Genomic DNA, 21,637 nt, shown 5'->3' on the forward strand with positions numbered 1-21,637 from the left:
TTCCCAGTCTCAGTCAACACTTTAATGTCTATAAGGATATACTTGAAAGAATTCCAAAGCAAGTATTTTGCAAAAGGGACAATTTTTTTGTACGTAAAAAAGTCCATCCTATTTTGTTTTTGCAGAACCAGTTTTCTTTTGTGTTTACCAATAGTGAGGTACACCTGTGCATATCACTTAATTAGATAACCTAAGAGTAGACTTGGGATCATTAATTTCATTCTTCCATACCTAACTTTTTTATATTTAAGGAACTGATATCCTGCCTTTTGCCATTTAAGGAGAGTCTTCCTAATGTGGTTTTTGATTGAACTACTACTTCAGATTTACTTAGAATTCAAAAACTCTTTGTAACTCAATCCAGTAAAAAGCATGAACTCTATGAAATCTTCAAAGCACTGAAGGATGGCATGAGCAAATATTTTTACAACCAGTTTAAAGCCTAAGAGAAGGTCATGCTAGGGGAAATCTAATATACAGATTCCTTGACTTGGTAGAAGCAGCCACTGATGTAGTCCATAGAAAGAACCTTGGAATTCTCCCACTAGGAATGTGTTTGACATTGGATAAAAGTTACTAGCTTGTTTTCTCATCTGAGAAATAATACGGTTGGACCTACATGACTTCTAAGGTAGTTTAAATTTTTGATTCTATGAAGAGCTTGTTATCTTGTTGAACTACATTTCAAGATGACTTATTTTTGAATACTTCATTCAAGTGCAGTGGATGTAATTTATATGGTACTTCTAATTGTATGTTTATTTAGTAAGTACTTATAAATGCCCCAAAACTTTTGCCATAAGATTTTTAATGTTCTCAACCTAACAACCAACTGAGAAAAAGGCACTGATGTCTTCATACTTCTCTCATTTTGAAAAAGGCCATTCCTGTGAGCAGTGAATCAGATCCGGCCTGATGCTGTGGTCCTATTCGTTCCAGCTCCAATTGTTCAGCGACTTCTTGTAATCCACCCTAGAAGAAGTAAAAATTGCTCATCAAAGAAAAAAACACTGCAATGCCTGAATTCACAATTATAAACTTAGACACTGACCAAAATATGAATAAACTTTAGTATGTAAAGACAAGCCTTACGAAGATTAGGGGGAAAAAAACAAGTGAATTACTAATGTATTTGTTGAATGTGGGTGAAGTTTATAATTTCACAGAAAATGGGATCCTAATTGGGAAAATTTATCTTCATCCTGTTTTAAGGCATGTGACAGACAAATAACTTTCCTAAATATAATGGGGAAGCAGATCATACAGAGGGTAATATTTACCAAGTACATTCATAGACTATCAGTCCAGCAATAATTATAAAACTGAATAGCTAGGTATAAATAGTTTAAAATTTTCTTAAACTTCCCACCAATCCATCTCTAACTGGTTTTCATCTAAATAATTTTTACAAAACAAAGCCATTATGAGTAATCAAATCATTAAGCATTCACTAAATGCTTAACTATGGTTTTGTTAGAAAGAAAGAATATAAGCATACAACTCCTGAAAAGGTCTGCTATAACCTGCCTATGTTAATATTGCTAAGATTAAGAAAGCTAATGAGAGGAGAAAGAAAAGAAGAGAAAGAGAAAAAAGAAAGAAGCAAAGAGAGAAAGGAAAGAGGCAGGGGGAATAAAGGGGGGAGAAACAAACACCACAACAAACAAAAATAAAGAAATTTCTCTCTAAATTGTTAAGGCCTCTACTAGCTAACTAGCCCTTCTCTGCATCACAGCTTGAAACAGTGCTTGCACAGCAGTTGTTTCTGTGCTGAAAATAGCATGAGGATTAGGTATCATTAGCAGCTGCTTAGTAGAACAAAATAGAACTGAACAGAACACTATGGCCGACTATTGGTCAAAAAGCACCTTTGTCATTAACCTAAATTTTACCATAGCAGCTCACTCAAAACATACACATAATGAGCAATAATTTGGCTCTCTGTTCCTGAAAAGTGTCACTGTACAGACATGTCCATTTTAAAAAACATTTACCAAGATAGATTAAAACAGGCAGGCCTTGGATTCTCAGCATGCAATATACTTCACTGGGTGGGCTGAGTTTCTATAGGAAGGATACCCTGCTGCAAGTTCATTTGCTAGGAATCCCCTCAAATTACACAGAATTCTGCTACTACAAACATAATCTTTCTTAATTTCCCTAGTTATATGCTAACTATATCCTGTTATTAGAAGCAAATAAACTTTGGCCAAAAGACTGCTTCTCTTACAATTTTCAGTTCATCTGTTTAGAGGAAAGTTTTCCTTATTCAATTCCAATATTGCTTCTTTCTGCTTAAAAACAAAGTTCTTAAAGTCCTTATCATCCCTAAAAGTGTAACTTTACCTGCACTTCTAAAACCTGGTGAGGAGAAAACCGGATCAACCTTGGTTTCACTAAAGAAAGAAGGGACAATGTAGGTTCTATAAAGCAACCACACTGCCTAAATGTGTTTTTGTTTCTTATTTTAGTTATAGCTTAAAATACATATACCTAAAAAAGATAAGAGCACTATATCCCCGAGGCCTGTGCCACCATAGTGAATCAGTTTTTGAAATGAAGGAGCACGTTCCCTTATAAAAGAAACTTTCCTTTTGAAAGAATTAATATTTAGAAGTACAAAATTATTATACACACATTAAGCAGTGTCAGAATGTTAGCTACTGTCTAGGCAGGACCCGCACATTTACTACAGCACTTATCCATACCACATTAACATCTTTTGCCCAGGGGAAAAAAAAACCTTTTAGTGATGTAATTTAATCCTAAGAACATTATCCCATGTCTAGAATTGATAAAATAATCTCTAGCCAAGATAGGCCAAAGGGAAAACTCTTTTTCTGCCATACCACTAAATACATCTGCATATCGCTGGCCACCTCAGATCTGATCTTATGAGGACAAATTATGTGTGTGTTGGGAGAAGAGTGAGAACCTGTACTTCTGTGCATATGACAGCCTCATTAGTCCTCACACTTCTGTTCTGGTTCATGATTTTCAATCTGACAAGCAATGACAAAAATCTGACCCTTAGCTTTAATTTTGTTGAAAACTTATTCTGCCAAGATATACTGAAGCTTTGAAGAAGGATTTCCTATCAAAGATTATTTATGCAAGAAAAAGAATCACATGAGGAGATAATATAACTTCATTTAACATAAAACTTAAAAATACGATTTAAAACAATGTATCAGCCTAGGATCTTATGTCAGTCACTTGGTCTGAATAGCGTGCTAATTGTAGACAGATGCCACCTGAAGCCTTACTTTGAGATTTTTGCAGCTCTTCATGAGGTACTTCACATCATAAATGACAGGAAAAAATAATCGAAGGATCTCAAAGAAGTCAAGTTCTTCTTCAGGCAAGTTAGAGTTGGTCAGGATTTTGATTAAATAGCCAAAGTCATAACCACTACAAAAGGGTTAAAAGAATACAGAAGAGAGACACATAAATACCATAGACGTGAAAAAAGTGTTTTTCTGATACAAATTTTAAGCAAGTCACACTAGAGGCAAAAAGGAAATCAATCCAAAAAACAGTGCACACAGGAATGGAGAAAACATATTTACAAATGCAATGGGAAAATGCCATCATCTTACACAAAATGCTAAGAACTTGTCACTTTATCATTCAGAGTTAGCAATATATAGATCTATACTGCCAACCCAAGCCTGCAGTCACTAAAACACTATTTTGCTGATGCTTGAATACAGAAACACCGAGTATCAAATTCCCCTTAGATGTCTCAAAAAAAATTATGGAAATGGAGAAATAAAGATGACTGGAAACTTGGCCAAAAATGTCAAAAAGCAGTAAGAGAACTCACATTCGGAAGGCAAAAGTAATGCAAATCTTCCCATCTTTTACCTAAGGTGGCTATATACTTCAAAAGTCCAAGGAATACATCGCTAACAAAGAATTTTCACCTCCCTTAAGTGACTTTATTAAAGGAAGTGAACAGTTCTCCTTCCTCACAATTCTGTTCCTATGTCAGTATGGCTCCCCAAGAGATATTTATTAACGGGAATGTTGCATAAGAAAGACAATAAGATACTAAAGAATGAGAACTACTATCCTGGATAATAAAATACAAACTCCCACACTCTCAAATCAAGATTTCCTATCCCTATCGTTTGGCCTTTTCCCCAGCTCTCTGGCTGCCTACGCTCCCGGGCCAGTCACATGCCCCTTACACCCTTTTCCCTTGTCCTCCTTGCCTTCAAGAACCTCTGACAGGAAGCCCCCGCCTCAAGGCCTTATGGAGCACCAGGTGTTTTCTTGTACCATCCTTTAAAGTACATGCATTGTTTTCTCCACTGGCAGGAATCACATTTTGAAAATATCTTTTTTTCCTTGCACATAGTTGGAACTCAATAAATATTTCATGAGAGATGCTATTAATCCATCTTTTGGGAGAGATACAAAATAAAATTCTATTTAATGTTCAGAATTTGATTTATAAAATAAAGCTTTCTTTTGTATCCACATGTCTAGGAAAGTAAAAAGAACCAAAAACAAAATGCTTCTTATATTAGCAGAGTCTTAAGTCGTATCTCCTGAGGTGGTTCAAGTGGAGGAGAAAGAGAAAGGAAAGATGATAGGTGAGAATGAGTACACTCAGTACCTTCAACTCAAACATTACTGCTTAATGCTACGGTAAAGTTGACTATACGAACAGTCAACAGTCCTTCACTATAACCATTCCACAAGTGAGAAGTGGAAACTCTGAAGTGTGCAGGAGCCTCGTATTTAAAAAGAAATATGTGAAGTGGATCAAGTATTAAAGCATTAACACCTACACAATGCTTTTCAAGAACAGAACAAAAGGCCAAAGAAAATCATTCCCTAGATTACTTTTAGTCCTTGGATTGTCTGTTTAGTTTACTTAGATAGGAAAACTCTTCCTCACACCTGGAAGTCTATTTTTACAAAATGGAACTAATTTCCTTTCTAGAAATTCCCTTAAATCATCCAGTTTTATTTTATATAATAAAGAATTAAAAACCACCATTTACTGAGAATATACTGTGTATGAAGCACTTTACCTGAGGCTTTAAAGATGTTGTTACTGACCATTAAAACAAGTCTGTAGGATATTTCTTCTAAGGATGCTTTCCCCATCACCCCATTTTGAAAAAATTAAAATCCAGCCACATACATCCCTAGTATTTTCGTTGCTGTTTTATTTTTCTTGATAGCATTTATCACTAACAAATTGCAATATATATTTCATCATTTTAAAAAATCGTCTGCCTACCCCCACCAGAATGGAGACTCCATGAGGACAAAGATTTTAGTCTGTTTTATGCACAGCTTAATTTCTAGAATCTTATCACAGTGTCTGGCATATGTAGACACTCAGTAAATACATATTTTTTAATGAATGATTTCCCTTGTAAATCATTAAAACTGAGTCTTAGAAATGTTAAATAACCCTAAGTACACTGATTCCAAATGACACTGCTGGATTTAAACCAAATTCTTTCCATTTTTCCAGGCTGTTTTCTTTCCCCTGTGCAACACTGCCTCTCACAGGCTGAAATGGATCCCATATTATTAAATTAATCTTTAAGTAGGCCAACATCAGCCTCGTAGGAGTCAGAAGACAGCTACATGGCAGTCAATTCCTTCTAGAACTAAGCCTGAAATTGCTGACACAGTGACCCAAGCAAGGGTGAAGCAGGTATGAGATGGAAACACAAATGCCATTTTCAGTGCAATCTTTTTACCTATGAAATGACAACCATTTGACCCCTTCACAGAGGACCACTCCCGAAGTCATAAGAAGTTCTGCAAAGTACTGGGTCTCAATTCCTTCCTCCTCATGTTTTTTAAACTGGATGCCAGATGTTGTTAGTAGCTCTATAGAGTCCTGGGCATACATGTCCTCCCTGGCAGGAGAAAGAGAAAGACAATGTTCAAAAGTGCCATTACTTCAGACAAACTGTTTTTCTCCTGCTTCTATCAACAACTATGGTGCCAGAAACCAGAGAGAGGATTGGCTTGCCTGAGTGTTCCAGTGCTTTACGTATACACGAGGAAAACACAATTTAAATATAAGGGTCACTCTTTCAGAAAAGAGTGTCCAAACAATAAATAATCACTCGGTCTGATGGTGAAATTCTAATCTTTATGATCAACTCAATTTCATTAGCCTTTCGTACATTAAATAAATTTGGGTTTGAAAAAAGGATCTTCTACTCACCAGGGGCTACCACCACAGAGTGACAGACAAGTTCTTTTCAAGGGCTCTCAGTCTTGGCAGCCACCGTAACGCTGCCAGATGGCACTGCAGCCACAGCTGTCAGGGGCTAGGCCATCTCCCCTGCTCGCAGCAGCACCAGAAGGAGATCAAGTGCAAAAGATCTCACTTGGCTGAGTTAAACTACATTCCATCTCAAAGAAAAAAGAGATGGCTCCTCCCACAAATGATGAGCCTTTCAAATAGCTCCAATAAATAATAAACTGTTTAAAAGTAAGGCCTCTGCTATAACAGCAATAATTTCTTCTTCCAACAATACTAATCCTAGAATACTGCCTTCTAAAATCAAGCCAGGAAATCTAAATATAAAATAATCCTTCAAGATTTCACTTAAGCCAAAAAAGGAAGCCATCTCTAATTTCCAAGCACAAATACAAGTGTATCCAAAATATTAAAATATTAAATCAAAAAAGGTTATAAAAATGCTGATATGTTTTTGAGAGTAAATGAAAAGGTATTCTGTGAACTTGCCATTTATCTTTTTGTACACTTTTGAAATTGTAAGAATACACTTAGCCAAAGAAATTTCTAATAAACATTTTAACAAGACTAGTGAGACCATAAGGAATATTTCACTTGGGCCAAAAAGTATCCTTATGGTTTATCCTCTAGAAATCAATTTACTTCTGTATGTCTGAAAAGTAACAAAGGTAACAAGTGAAATATTTAAAAACAGAGGGGAACCACAACAATCATTTTAAGTCAAAATTTTCCCTGGAGAATCTTTTAGGAAAGGTACCTGAAGAAATCCCAATAAAAGTTTTTTTGTTTTTTTTTTTGTTTTTTTTAGTTAAAGCACATATATTATTGGCTTTGCTATACTAAAAATGTGTACCTTCAAAAATTAGATTCCCACTCATCAGGTCCCTGTGGTCACACTGAGGCATGTTGCAGCAACCACAAACAACCGAGTATCACAGATTCTTCCCCAGACTCACATTATCCTTGGCCATATGTTCAATTTACTGTTATTTTAGTTTGTTGTCTCCTCCCAATCAGAACATAAGCTTCAAGAGGACAATGATTTTTGTCTGTTTTGTTCGATGTTTCAGTATTTCCCAAACCTGCCCAGTGATATTCACCTACAGATCTTACCAAAAATTCCCAAGTCCCACTGAAGTCCCAGACCTGCTGAATCACAATCCCCAGGTGAGAGATCTGGATGAGTACCTCAGGTATCTTATAATCAATTAAGTTTGATATACAAAGATGTACGTATAAATGTCTTTTGTTGTTTATTTTTTTTCCTGCACAGTTCATGTAGCTCAATTGTACTCACACCTACATTTCATAGGACTGAATATTTTACCATTTGGAATCAATCTCATGCTTTATAATCCCTAACACATAAGACAGAGACAGTTGGAAACCCCATACAGGTAAGCAAAATCTGCAGATGGGATGAAGAAAACTTCCTGGGCAAGGGCAACTTCCTAATGTTATGACTCGATTCTCCAAATCTAGACTGCCTTTCCAAAGGCATCCATTTCAAGTTTTTAAACCTTTCTGTTCTGCCTTCCCGACCTGCAAAAAATCCTAGCAAATGCAGGGAAATAATATTAAAATACACTAACCTCGAAAAGGAATTAAAATATTGTTTAGTCAAAATATACAGATGCTGGCATTGCCTTACTCATTATAAGATTAGTGTATTCAGGACAGTAATGAACAGTAATATGATCTCTCCCAACACTGAAGTTTATCAACTACTGAAATTTAAGGTAGCAAAATATCCAGCAAGAACTGAACATTAATGAAAACCACACACAAATCTCTATAAAAGGTTTTCCAAAAAAGCAGAGATGCATGGCTACCCTTCTCATGTAATATCCCAAAGATGCAAACTAACTAGGTAGGTAGAAGTCAGTAAATGTATCGAAATTACCTCTTTCTACAAATACTTAGCCTATTACACAATTCACATTTCTAAACACAAAGGTTAAACTTTACAATTTGGAAACGCCCTCCAACCTCAAATTACTCTTGGCTTAACACACAAGACACTCACCAAAGGGTTTATAAAGTACTTTTCCAACAAGTTGCTCACTCTAGTAAGTACTTCTCTTTATAAATAAAACTAGCTTTCTTTAAAAATATAAACTGCGATATATTTAAATTTATGCTAAAAATCATAAAGTTAAAAGGCAAATAAACTGGAATGCAGATTATCACAAATACACAGATGGTTACTAAACGTAATATTTAATGAACTCAAATAAACTGATAAGAACCCAAAGATGCTGTAGGCTGTTTTCCTACCAGGCATTGTCCTACAACTATTAGATGACAAGCCAGCCAACTAGCCCAGATAAAGAGTTTAAAAGTCAGAATTCTCTCCCAACACAATATTCAGAATATTTATCCGTTTATCCTTTTCTTCATGAAATTAACTGTTTCATAAGCTATAAGACTTTACGTCATTGGTGCAGATGTATTAAATCCCATCTCCTCCCCTATCCAAGTAAAATGACTCTCCTAGAGCACTTTATTCCCCTCTATCTTTCCCTAAAGGGTTCCCATCATTTTTCAGTTCTCAAATTCAATGACAGAAAGAATGACAGGCAGCAAGAAAGAAAATTCACAAATATCTTTAGGCTTGGTACACTCAGTATCTTCTAATTCTCACAATCTGAAGTTCCAAACCATTTGTCTATAATCGTCTACTGCCTATTCCTCAAATCTCAACTTTCTACATGATTTTAAAACTTTTCTCTCTCTGTATAGTCTTTTAATTACAATTCTCTGCAACTTCCATTTCATATCTAAGAAAGTACCTTACCATTCATTACTTCATACTGATTGATCTTCAATAGCCAGCACCAAAATGGTCACTTCCTGAAGTCTGTCAACACAACGAATGAATGACAAGACACTTCGCCAAATCTGAGTCTTCTAACTTTTCTTCTGACACCACGAATTCTTTAACAGTCACCTTTGTCTCTACTAAACTTATCCATTCTTGTTTAAATTATTCCAGCCTTTCTCTTCCCCTAATATCCTTTTACCACCTTAGACTTTTTCACACTAATCTATCACTCCTGGAATACCAAAAGACTCCTTTAACTTAGCGTCAACTCTGCCACTTCAATTCCGTTCCGTTCTAGCTCTCTTCTACAATTTCTGTACTTGCTCTTAAGCATTGGTGGACAAACATATCAAAATAGCAAAGACCTGGCTAATTAAATATTCACAGGTTCAAGTACAGCCTGGCCCTTAGACTTGGTTTGCCATTCCTTCTTTTACACTTATCTTACTTACTGACTCCTTTGCACAAGATGGTAATAGTTTCAGACCTTGTTCTGTAAGCTTCCAATAACATCCTTCCCCTGTTTACCTCAGCACGTGACTTCACCCCAGATTTGCTTCTGAAAGAAACACCAGATCATCAACATTCCTGTCTTTCCGTCTACCCATCTGTCTTGAGATCTTTTGCCTCTAGATTCAAATATAGCTCACCAGATCATCAAGGTAATTGCTACTAATGCTATTCCACACTATTTCTCAAAGGACTTGTCAAGTGTATATCCTTATCCTGAACAGCCTGCAACTCCTTAATTAACCCTTTAACCTTCAAATATGCTTGTGCACTATCTGTAAAAAAAATAAAAGCCACCCTTCCTTTGATTCTGCTTCCTCTTCTACTTATGGTACTATCTCCTTTTCGCTGCCATTTTCATTAAATGAAACATCAGATTCCTTCCTATTACCACTGAATCCAAGTTCCCCTGTAATTTCTACCAATCTATTAAAATGATTCAAATATCAAGAATTATTGCAATCACCAAAACTAATGACTTTTTTAAAAATTTGTTTTCATCCTCTTTGACTTGTCTGTGAAATTCTGTCCACAGATTGCTTTTCTTCTCCATAGCTCACCAATATTCTATTAATACTTTAAGTTTCATGTACGTATCAACTCCGAATTCAATTTGGAGGGAATTCCCATATGCTGATTAGTATTTAAAAATTCTAATTCTTGATCTCTGACAACAAGGAGCAGACAGAAGAGTTACAGAAACACTAAGTTGTAATAACCATTACCAACTTTCCTCAACACTATATCCTTAGTGTCTAGCACAGCTGACACATTCATTCTAGACACTCAATAAAAAAGTCCATTTTCATCCTTCTTCAAAATTTCCAATATTTTGCTCATGGTGCTCTCTCTTTACATTAGGCAATACTGGTTTTATCTTCTAACTGACCTTTCCTACTTAATATTTTTCACTATATCCTTCCCCTTAAACATCTCCTAACATTAGTGTAAATGGTAGCAAAAGTTGGTAGTAAAATTACAGTAGCCTTCTCTGTGTAAAAAAGAAAAAAATGTCACTCAAAGGCTGCACTAAGAAAGCAGTTATTACCAGAACAAAGATGTGTCTAGAAAAGAAAAATCAGTTTTACCAGAACTGAGACACTGATGGGTCACCTCCTACTCACGTACTGAGATCACAACAGTATCTAATTTAAAAACAATGTTCTAATTATTAGCTTGAAAAAAAAAAAGCCAAGTGAAATGGTAAAGAACTCATTTTTAAAAAGGACATTTTAAAAGGACATTTCATCGTTTGAGTAAAGAAGGCAATTTTCCCAGCGTTTCAGAGCTGTAGTGCCTATAAAAGGTTATCGGTTTGAGTGGACATGAGTACTTTTTACCTTTTATAAGGTTAGGTTCTGGAGAGTATATTATTAACATTAAACCCAAAGAGTGAAATGGAGAGTCAGGCTAAATACAGTGCAATTATAAGCCATATTACTGTACCACTGACACCACTACCCTCTAAAATCATCAGCTCTGCTTTTCGTTAGATTGCATATGTTAAATAAACAGCATATTATTCAACAAAGAATAGAAACAAAGAATTCTTACACTGATATTACCATTAATTTTCCTACAGCTTCTTTTACTATTTTTCACATCAGATGCTAGATCACATTACACAAATATAGGCCATCGAATACAAGGATACTGCACTATTTCAACATACAGTAAGTAATCACTTAACATTGCTGATAGGTTCTTGGAAACTGCAATATTATGCAAAATGACATATAACAAAACCAATTTTACCACAGGCTAATTGATATTACAGAAATAAGAGTTAAGTTCCTATAACATATTTCTAGTCACGAAAACTAGAAACACTCTTAGTGTTTCTAAACACTTCAGTAAATGTAAGCTATGCATACATTTAAGAAAAATTAATAAAAACAAGACAATCATTTACCCATTATTCCAGTAGAGGGTGAAGGATGGCCAGAGCCTATTCTAGCAGCTCAGGGCCCAAGGCAGGAACCCATCCTGGACAGGACACCTTTCCATGGCAGGGCACACTCACACACACACCCACACTCACTCAGACTGGGGCAACTTAGACACTTCACCTATGTGCAAAGTTTTAGGATGTGGGAGGAAACCACAGTACCTGGAAAAAACCCACACAGATGTGGGGAGAACATGCAAACTCCACACAGACAATAGCCCCAGCCAGGAATCGATTTTTTCCTTATTAACATTATAACGAAATGATGTTGAACAAACCAACGATATTCAAGGACCTGCTGTGCTTAGAATAGGTTAAACATTTTATTTCCCCAACTTACAGTTTGCAAATAATCTGCCCTTACCCCAAAACACTTTAAACTTCTCTCAACTATCAAGCCTACTTCTAGCAATAATATAGAAGTATTATAACTAAGGAAACTGGGTTTAGACACAGGGCTTGAGTTAGAATACAGATTCTGACATATTAGAAACATGAGGTTCAAGGATACTATTACTACTTGTGTATGTGAATTAATACAGGTTTTGTGGGCTGACATGGGAACATAACATTATATAACACTGATTTAAAAGGAAAATACACCCAAGTTTCCAAGAAATGTCTTACTGTATTTGACATGTAATCTACTCATAAACTGGACTATGACTGCAATAATAATTTCTTCACAAAAGGATAAATATTGTAACAGAAAGTCTATACTTAAAATTGCACACAAAAAGTTTGAAAGTAAAACTAATGTGGTCAGATTATTTTTTCTATCAAGAAGTACTTTCAATACCTGAAGTTCTCCAAATTCAAAAAAAGTGGCAGGCCTATTTTAAACATACCATCTCTAAAAATCAAAGTACTTGAATTTAGAAATCTTCATTACCCTAGATTTTCTGTTCCATAATAAAAAAGAAACTCGAGCTTTTGAAATTTTACATTTTTATATATTTTCAGGATAACTACACCGAATTCACTCAGAATTTCACCATACTTGAAGGAAATCAATTCCTAAAATTAAACTAAATAAAATTTGGGTTATGTATGTATTTCCCACTTACGTCAAATTAAACTTAAAATTAAACTGCCAAGTTGAAGTTCCTGGAGGGTATTCTCCTTGCTCATTCATAAATGTCAGTCCTAGCTGAATTATCTTTAACAAGTCTACATTACATCGCAATAGTTGGTACTGATAGTCAGCATTGCTCCTGAATTCTCCAATGGGTCTTGCAACCACACCTGGAAACTCGGTGTCCTGTAAAATAGTTTTAAGATTCATTATTTACTACATAGTCACAACCACAATCACAAATTCTTAGAATAATTTTTGATGCAAGTCAAAGAATCCTGTTACAGATGATACTGTACTTCTTCATATTCAATTACAAAGTAACTTTTAACTAGAAAGAACATTACTTTTTAGACCCATAAAACTCTATAAACTTAATGACCTATTCTTACTTTAAATATATCAATAAAAAATTACTATGAATAAGATACCCAGGATAAATGCAACCAAATACTTACTCTATACCCAACAAAGGGGAAAAACATCATAAATTCCTATCTCCCAAGGGGTATGTGAAACACAAAGTATTCCAATACAAACAGTTTCTTGAAGAACTGGTTAAAGAGTGGAAAATGTACCATACTTCTCAACTGCTTCTCTAAGACAAGGTTTATCTCAACATTAAAACTCTCTGAGCAAAGTGTCATTAGCCACCTAATTTCTTTGGCTAAAACAATATTCTCTCTAGAGCCCACAGAAAGCATGTTGTCAAGAATTGCATGCCATCCATTCCTTCCTGTAGGATGTTATCACTATTCTAATGTTGCTACTTCTTATCATCTGAGACATAAATGATCACTATGAATTTTCACCAAACAAAAAAAATTTCAATTCTAAGTATACCTTTATTAAACGGAATGTTATCTATGTACACATATTCATATTTTAACCAATCGACCTGCCCCTCCTCAAAGTGTCCTTATTTTTATTTATTTATATTAAAAATACTGAGGATATGATACATGAGTTTTTAGCATTAGACTCTTTAAACTAGGGCTAGCTAAGACCAAAACCAAAATATCAAGTCAATATGAAACAGTAAAGAAATTAATATTTCTCTCAATTCAGTCCAATTCAACAACCACTTTATTGGATATTCTACATGTTATGCTAAATATGGAGGCAGAAAAGACAATAAGGACACCAACTCTTGCTTTGTGGAGCAAATAATCTAGTAGATCTAGAAAACAGAGTAGCTGCAACAGATATACAAAGTTCAACAGTAAAGAAGAAAAATAACCATGTATAAAGTCTAGGCAGACTGAATAGCACGTGCAGAAGCAGAGTTGCTTAATAGCACAGTATGTTCATGTAACTCCAGTGATAATTTAAAAAAAAATTGCAGGCCAACAACGTTTTACTGGGAGACCTGATTGTTTTGTGTGAGAAAGATATCTGGGAGCTCATCTGGTACTATCACTTAGGCCTTGGTGTTAGTGGGAACTGACCTGGTACTCACAGCTAGGACCTAATGTTCTCCTGTTGAACACAATTTCACAGAACTTCAACATCAGACAATACCACTCTGTTTCATGTCTAAACAAGGACAAAAAAAATAAACAAGGTCCAAACCACAAAAATGAGCAACCATCTCCATCCTGGCTAAATTGAGAGTGACTGTTGCTTCTCTGCAGCTTTAGCATCATTCTAGTCATCTCTCATTTCAATTAAGATACCCAATCATATAATTACTCCAACCTTCTGACAGCATCCTATCCACAGCAAAGTCCTGCTTCCTTAAGCTTTCCCTAAAACCATCTGAAACAAGCCCAAATCCTAAACTCCTAACACTCTCTTACTCAAATGCCACATGGTCCCCAATGCATTTTCCCTCACTGCAATGAATAATAAACCCAACCTATCAAATTAAGGTGTGATCCTGATGGTTTTTGGCTGGAAGGTACTGCCAAATTTTTCTTTTCATGATTAAATTAATCCCTAAAAATCAACCAGAACAGTTGACTCTGAGGCTTAAAAAATTCCTCTTCTTCCCTTATAAGAAACATTTTAAAGATTTGGTCATGGGCATACCATAGCAACGTAATTATACTTTCGAATAACTTGACGAATCTTCTTCATCTCTTCATCCAGGTTGCAAGCCCAAACTTCACAAATTCTTTGGCTATGATCTACAGTTGCTGCTGGCATAGTGAGGGCACAAGGGAGTCTAGATGCCGAGCATCAAAATGTTATACTTGATTGAAGATTTTTTTTCATAAAATATTTTATCCTTTATTTATGTACCTGTCAAAACAAAAACCAAAATAAAAACCAGATATATCAGAAATCTCAATCACAGAATAATTGATTTGGTAGAAACCTAAGAGTTATTTATTCAAAATCCTTGATTCATAAGAAAATCTAAGTTTAGGAAGTGACTTGTCTAAGGTCACACAGCTAATGTGTTGGAAAAAAAGGACAACACAGATTTCGTCATTCTAATTTCACTGTCATTTAGAAATAGTGTTTTTTAACGCATGCATACTAATCATATTTTAATAACTTTCCACTAATTAAAGATTGCTCTGAGTTCAGCTCACCCTCAGCATGAAACTTTGTGAAGCCATCCATTTCCAGATAAAACAGAGAAATTATATACATGTGACAAGATGTCACCGTGACAAAGATAATGTTTCCTTTTATACTCCTCACTGATATTCAAAGTTTGACTTGATTATAAAAATCTACTGGAATTTATTCAAACCAGATTGGAGAAAACAAAAGTAAAACAATTTTTTAAAGATGCTGTCTGACAAAAAAGTAACAGCCACAGAAACTGTTTAACTGTTTGTAACTGCAGGAGGGAGAAAGGGCAACAGAATGTCTAAATTTTAAACTGTTTCTTTCTAATTTCCTAAAACTTGGAGGATTTTCCCTGGTTACTAAGGACAGATCTCACATTCCTGGTCCATAAAACAGGGTTCATTCATGCTACATAATGATAACAATACAGACCAACACACGGATTCGCGGGCAGGAAAATTCCAAATGCTCCTTCATTTTTCACATAAATTTGAAAAAAAACATAACAATGGTAAAAGAGGAGGGTCTTGTGACTGCCTTCTAAATTGTGAAGAGTCACAAATGTAACCGCGAATGCTCTTAAGAAAAGAAACCAAAGGAGATCCAGGACACCCCTCCTTTATAACTCTCCCCACCCAGAGAAACACATAAACATACACACACTTGGAAAGATCCTGTAGTTTAACGTTGCTTCCCTCCACCTCTCTCTCTACTACAGTTCCAGAAGCTCCGAAGAGGCACCAAAGGCCTTCTCATTACTAGAGGTACCATCTCCGTACTGCATGCTCCCAGAGAAACGAGAGGACAGCAGCGGCATTCAAGTCATAGACAACTCTCTTCCCTGGCAGAGAGACAGTGCGAAGGTGCTGGTAACATTTACTGGAGCCACACTGGTTCCCAAACACTGCAGCGTGAAGGTGCAAGAGCTGAGGATCTAGGCCACCGCCCTCCACTCCCAATTTCCGTCCCACATCCAAGCCCCAGGTACAAAGCCTTTACGTCATCACTCCGCGCCAACCCCTGGACGTACCCCCAACCCTCGTTACCCTCCCCCTACCAGCCGCTAAGCGCTTTCCTTCGCCCGCCGCACTCCAGCTGGCGCCATCGCGCACCCTCTCGGGTTCATCGTTCCCGCCCCGTTTCTACTTCCCCAACCCGCCCTTCCCCCCGTAGGGCTGCGGCAGAAGCAAGATCTACTTGTGTCGCTGAGCTCGCGCTCCTCCTCCTCCTCCTCGCCATAGAGACAGCACTCGGCGGCGGTGGTGGTGGCGGTAGCGGCGGCGGCAGCGGGTGCCCCATAGACACCTCTCACCCAGCAAGGGGGAAAGGGGAGCCGGAGCTGCGCTGCGCCGTGCTGCGCCGTCGCTTTTCGCACGTCCTGGTGGGGGCGCTAGATGATGACGCGGACACGCAGAGGGGGCGGGGCGCGCGGGAAGAGGGCGGAGCACGCAGGTGACGGAAGCTGTGGTGCTGGAACGCTGGTCAGTCAGGCTGTCTGAGTGCCTGTCCCGGACGGCAAGCCGCCCCTCTCCGGCTGTCCGCGGTTGTGGCATGTCTCCCAGAACCCGGGCAGCGCAAGCCGGGTTTGCTTAGAGACGACGCGGTCCCCCCAGCGCTTGGGCCACGGGCGTCCAAGCCCGCTCCTCTGTGGCTGGAGAACGGCCGGGCCGAGCAGCTGAGAGAAGCAGGCCAGAACCTTCTAGGGCCTCGGGCCCGGGGACCCGAGGAGGATGAGCTGGCTCTTTCCCCTGAGCAAGAGTGCCTCCTCCTCCGCAGCTGGGTCCCCCGGTGGCCTCACCAGCCTCCAGCAGCAGAAGCAGCGCCTGATCGAGTCCCTCCGGAACTCACACTCCAGGTGACTGGTTACTGCCTCTTCCGACTGAAGGAAGAAGTAGGGCGGGAGGGCGGGCTGGTCCCAACCACCCTCACAGCTCGTCAGGTCAGCTGCCTGCCCGCTGCCTCGTATTCCTCCCTTGCTTTTGGGTCACACGCGAGCCCTCCCGCTCTGCCTCGTGTTTTACTCTTTCCCTCCGGACCCTCCCTGCCTCCCGCCCTACCACTTCTCAGCTCTTCTAATACGGATTTGCTCATCCCTCCCGACACAGCCTGCAATCCCTCTCATAGCCTGTGTCCGACATCCTTTGCTCTCCCCGGCGTCCTCACTAACCTTTCCCTTCGCCCACCTGGTTGCCGCGTTGGCGGAATCGTTAAAATACTATTACTTGGCGAAAGAGAATCGCCAAGAGTAATCGAGTTGCACAAAGGATGGAAAATAAAACTGTGGCAACATTAAAGGAGAGGGAAGCCAAAGTTTTCATCAGTGAATTCTTCTGGAATGAGAGTGACATAGTTAATCCTCTTGAATCTCTAAGTTAAGATTTACTCCGTTCCAACAACCTCCCCAGCTCTGGCAGCTGTCAGTGTCTGTACATTTCTCACTTCTTTAATATTCTTGTCCTCACACTCAGGAATTGTCTTAGATGCATGTTGATCGTTCTGTTGTCTTCCTGAGGTTTTCATTTTATCACGGTCCGATTAGAAATATTTTGCAGTTCAAATGATTTCACCTGTTTTTACTGTAAACTGCTGCAGCCTTTTATATTGCAAATGCCTGTGGCCTCAAATGGTTTTCAAAAATTAGAAGTGCATTTTTATATGAATTCTGGACATATATTTACTTAACAGTTTTACGGTATTTTGTGTAAAGATGTCAACATTGTTAAGCCCTAACGCTTTTTGAAATGATTTTTTCATTTAAAAATTATATATCCTGAGATAATAAATGGAATAAGTCCTGTTGATCAGACGCTAGGGGTCATTTTATCTGTTACACTTTAACAATTTTTTTTCCAAGCAAGTAAGTTATAGAATAGCTTTAAATTAGATATACTGTTAAAAAAAAAATTCACTGCGAAATCAGTTTGGCTAAAATGAAGTCTGTTGCTGACTGAACTTCAGGTGTTTCTCGGTTCTTTGGACTGTTTGTTCAGAACTTTTGTGACATTTAACAGAAAAACGTGGCTGGCTATTAATGGTAGCTTTCATTTTGGAAAATTAAGTTCACAAAGTTCTTTCAAGTCAATCTTATTCTAAATCATGTTGTGTAGTGACCTGTTAAGAGCTACTCTCACAAGATATGCTTATAAAATAAGGTGACTCATTTTTAACGTAAGTTTGTCCACTTAGAAGTCACCTTGGAAGACTATATACTGTACTAGATGTATTGCAGAAACACTTTTGGCATTAATTGCTTTTAAGTCTTTGGTATACAGTATTATGTTAAATATTCTCAGTGCTGGCAAATTTTTTCTTTGAGGCTGAGTTAAATTTTTTAAATACTCCAGAGTCCCTTGCTGCTTCTTAGTAAATAAGGGAAGTGATCTGAAATTTATATTTTTGGCTTCTCAAATAGAGTTTCTAAAGCAGGAATTGTCAATCTAAGGAGTTCTGGAATGGGTTAAAAGGGTCAGTAAATACCCTAAATTGAATGCAGAAGTTATCCATTTTATATATTATTTGTTGAGCCAGAAATTATAGACATGTGATTGGACGTGTGACATTAGCTGCATATTTTGTAGTGCTGTGAACATATAACTTTACTCTTTTAAGTTATTTTATAAAAACACTTAAAGTTTCACTTAACTGAAATAATTTCACATTTAGAAATGATACGTAAATAATTCTGGAGACATTTAAGTAGGTCATGTGTTTCCAGTTTTCAAAGAATGACACAATCCTAGAAAAAATGCCAAACACCTGTTGTTAAGTCCACCGTTTTAAATACTGGTATTTGTTTTTGAGCCAGCTGGTAAAAATTATCTATCTTTGCAGTTTCTGATGTAGAGGCAGAAAACAGGTATGATATCTTTCCTCACCCATCGTGAGGGGTATGTATGTGGCCAATACTCCTATAACAAAAGACAGGTTAACAAGAGAAAGACATAAAAAATTTATTTAATCAAAGTTTTATAAGGCATGGAAGCCTTCAGAAATGACCCAAAGGAAAACTATCTATTTTTATGCTTAGGGTCAATGAAGAACATGTAGAAATGTGATTGGACAAAAGGATATTACGCAGTAGTAATGGAGGTGGGGGAAACCTAGCAAGGCCTACCTGTTAGGATTCTTCTTGACCTCTCTGGTGTAGCATTCCTTCCTCCAGGGTATGGGGCAGGACGCATCTAGAATGTGAATATTCAAGAGAAAAAGGAGAAAGTGACTTTTCTAGGTTTTATGCTGTCTTTGGGTAAGAGGGGTTCTAGTTTCTGTGACCCACCTTGGGGAAGAGGAATTCTAGTTTCTATGACTTGCTCTGGGGGAGAAAGAGGTGGAAGACAGGAGAGGAAGAGGTCAGAGAGAGACGCTGCTTCTGAGGCCTTTCAGTCTCCTTAGTTCAAAGTACTCAGCATGTCCATAGTTTGGGGTATCGTACTATATAGTACTATTTATACTTAAATATTTTTGTGCAGACACCGAGATTGTTTATTCTGCAGGTGTGCTCTGTAAAAATTTAAAGAATGTTCAAATGGTTTTTTATGAATAATACAAAAACTTGCCAAATTATTAATGTTGGTATCTTGTTGCATGCTGCCCACCTCCCTCATGTTTCATAGTCTGTCTCTTTTCCAAATGTCAGGTCAGTAGGTCTTTTCTGACAGTTAAAATATCTGACTTTTTTTCCATCTGCCTGACTGAGTAATCTTTCTCTACCTCCATTCTTTCACCTCCCTTCCAACTCTTTTTTAACTCCTTATAACTCTGAAAAATCCACTTCAACAGAGTCTCTTTAAATCCCTTTCTCATAATGGTTGTAATCTCCTTTTTAGTTACCTTAAATTCTTACCTCCTCATCTTCCTCAGGCCTCTCCAAAAGATTAGGTGAATTTTATGTGTATTTCCTCATCTAAGTCTCACTGGTATGTTACCAAAAGTTCGGTACTTGTCCCTGAGGACAGATCAGTGAGAACAAAGTGTGAGGACAAGTGGTTTGAGGAAAACGAAAGAGACGTTTATCAATTTGCCAGCAAATGAGGAGGGCAGTGGACTAATGTCTCAAAGACTGCCATCTTGTCTTTAAGCAAAAAACAAGGCTTTTTAAAAGGAGGAATTCGGTGGTTGGGCTCAGTTCCGTGTGACCAGTGAAACGGATTGTGGCTTCAGGCTATTGTTGTTTAACATATAATTTGTGGTTTCAGTCAATCTTATCTTCAGTGACTATGATCTCATGACCCTTATCTGGATAATTCTGATGAGCCCTCTCCTGTGGTTTAAGATAAACAGCAAAGAACATTTTTCTATCTCTTTGATTACTGGCCTCAGAGAAAGAGTGAAGGTTTTAATTCCCAAAAAGGGTGGGGAGTTTTAAAGAGACAACTCATAAAACATTTCCTTACCCTTTTTCAGACCTTTACCTCTGTTACAGGTATGCAGGGCAACTGGGAAACTGTCATAGATGACCCAAAAAAGCATTTAGCCGAAGCATAATAACATGTTTAAGTCTGCTATGAAAATAGAAACTAGAAGTTATATAGATGAGGCTAAAGTAATATATTCTATCTTCTGAGTAATAATTATCACAGTATTCAATTTACAACAAAAATTCCTGAATTTATGTGCAGAAGTAGAACTAATTTTGCTCTTTCTTATACTTCCTGAAGAAGCTCACTTTATGGGACACTGTTGGTTTCCCACCCAAATCCATTTCCCCTGACTTCTTAGAAGAGCACTTTTTAAAATTTGTTTTCCCCTCTGCATGGCCACATACTTAGTGGAGGCTGGGATCTTTCACCCCCAGGAGGTGAATAATGATTGTTTACACCAGTGATGATGGTCTTATCCACACCCCACACCCCAAGTTGTTGTGGAAGCAAGACTCTTGGTTAGTGGGAATTAGAGGGGAAGTCTGTTCAAGATGTTTTCTCAATAGTAAAAAGAAATGTCTGGGAGGAAGAAATGTCTCTTTTATATTTTGGATATTGTTACATGGGCCATCTGGAAGTGCATGAATCATGAATGAAGACAAGGCTGACTGCCGAATGTGATAGAATAGAAAGGTGTAACGTCCATGATAATGTTTTGCTGCTAAATTAACCAATTCTGGAACCTCCCTGCCTCTGTACTATTTGTTGTTTAAGATAATAACTCCTCACTGTTAAAGCCAGCTTCACCCTAGTTTTCAGTTACTTGCAGCTGAAAATATTCCAAGTGATACACTCACTAATCCCAATGTCTAAAGATTCTTCAGAAGCGAAACTAAGTATTTCCCTGCATTGCTGCTGTAATCAGAAAATAGTAAAAACTGATGGTCTGAATAGTGACTGTGCCAACTATACAGGTTTCTCTTCTCTCACAATATTTAAAGTTAATTAGCTTCTTTATTATTTTATTTCCTTACCTCTAAACGACAACCTGGAGTTGCGAGTGGTAATTATTATTTGTAATTAACCAATTAACAAATTAATTTATTTGTAAATTCAAAGATATATAAATAATAACCTTCTGCATTCATTTCAA

General features: G+C 37.4%; 2 protein-coding genes across 2 annotated transcripts in view; one reads left to right on the forward strand and one right to left on the reverse strand.

The window, feature by feature from the left end:
* Nucleotides 1-712: 712 nt before the first annotated feature.
* On the reverse strand, nt 713-16,552 carry CNOT7 (CCR4-NOT transcription complex, subunit 7). Its single transcript, XM_012663024.1, has 6 exons — nt 16,322-16,552; nt 14,633-14,845; nt 12,594-12,787; nt 5,730-5,891; nt 3,267-3,411; nt 713-972 (listed from the first exon to the last, which is right to left on the reverse strand). The coding sequence occupies exons 2-6, from the start codon at nt 14,747-14,749 to the stop codon at nt 856-858; spliced, it is 735 nt and encodes a 244-aa protein (XP_012518478.1). The 5' UTR covers nt 14,750-14,845; nt 16,322-16,552; the 3' UTR covers nt 713-855.
* Nucleotides 15,344-21,637, forward strand: part of VPS37A (vacuolar protein sorting 37 homolog A (S. cerevisiae)) — a 70,538-nt gene continuing 64,244 nt past the window's right edge. The window contains exons 1-3 of the mRNA XM_012662904.1: nt 15,344-15,361; nt 15,843-16,572; nt 16,687-17,086. Of these exons, the coding sequence (XP_012518358.1) occupies nt 15,344-15,361; nt 15,843-16,572; nt 16,687-17,086 (1,148 nt within the window). The remainder of the gene's footprint in view (nt 15,362-15,842; nt 16,573-16,686; nt 17,087-21,637) is intronic.

The sequence above is a fragment of the Propithecus coquereli genome, unplaced genomic scaffold (genome assembly GCF_000956105.1).
Source record: "Propithecus coquereli isolate 6110/MARCELLA unplaced genomic scaffold, Pcoq_1.0 Scaffold79, whole genome shotgun sequence".
Classification (NCBI taxonomy): Eukaryota; Metazoa; Chordata; class Mammalia; order Primates; family Indriidae; genus Propithecus; species Propithecus coquereli.

What these genes read in the sequence shown, in the direction of transcription:
- CNOT7 (XM_012663024.1), bottom strand. Translation starts at nt 14,749, where the DNA reads ATGCCAGCAGCAACTGTAGATCATAGCCAAAGAATTTGTGAAGTTTGG. An exon ending in AGTATAATTACGTTGCTATG is followed by an intron (nt 12,788 to 14,632) that starts GTATGCCCATGA and finishes ACTATTTTACAG; the next exon opens with GACACCGAGTTTCCAGGTGT. An exon ending in AAATGGTTGTCATTTCATAG is followed by an intron (nt 3,412 to 5,729) that starts GTAAAAAGATTG and finishes ACCCTTTTGTAG; the next exon opens with TGGTTATGACTTTGGCTATT.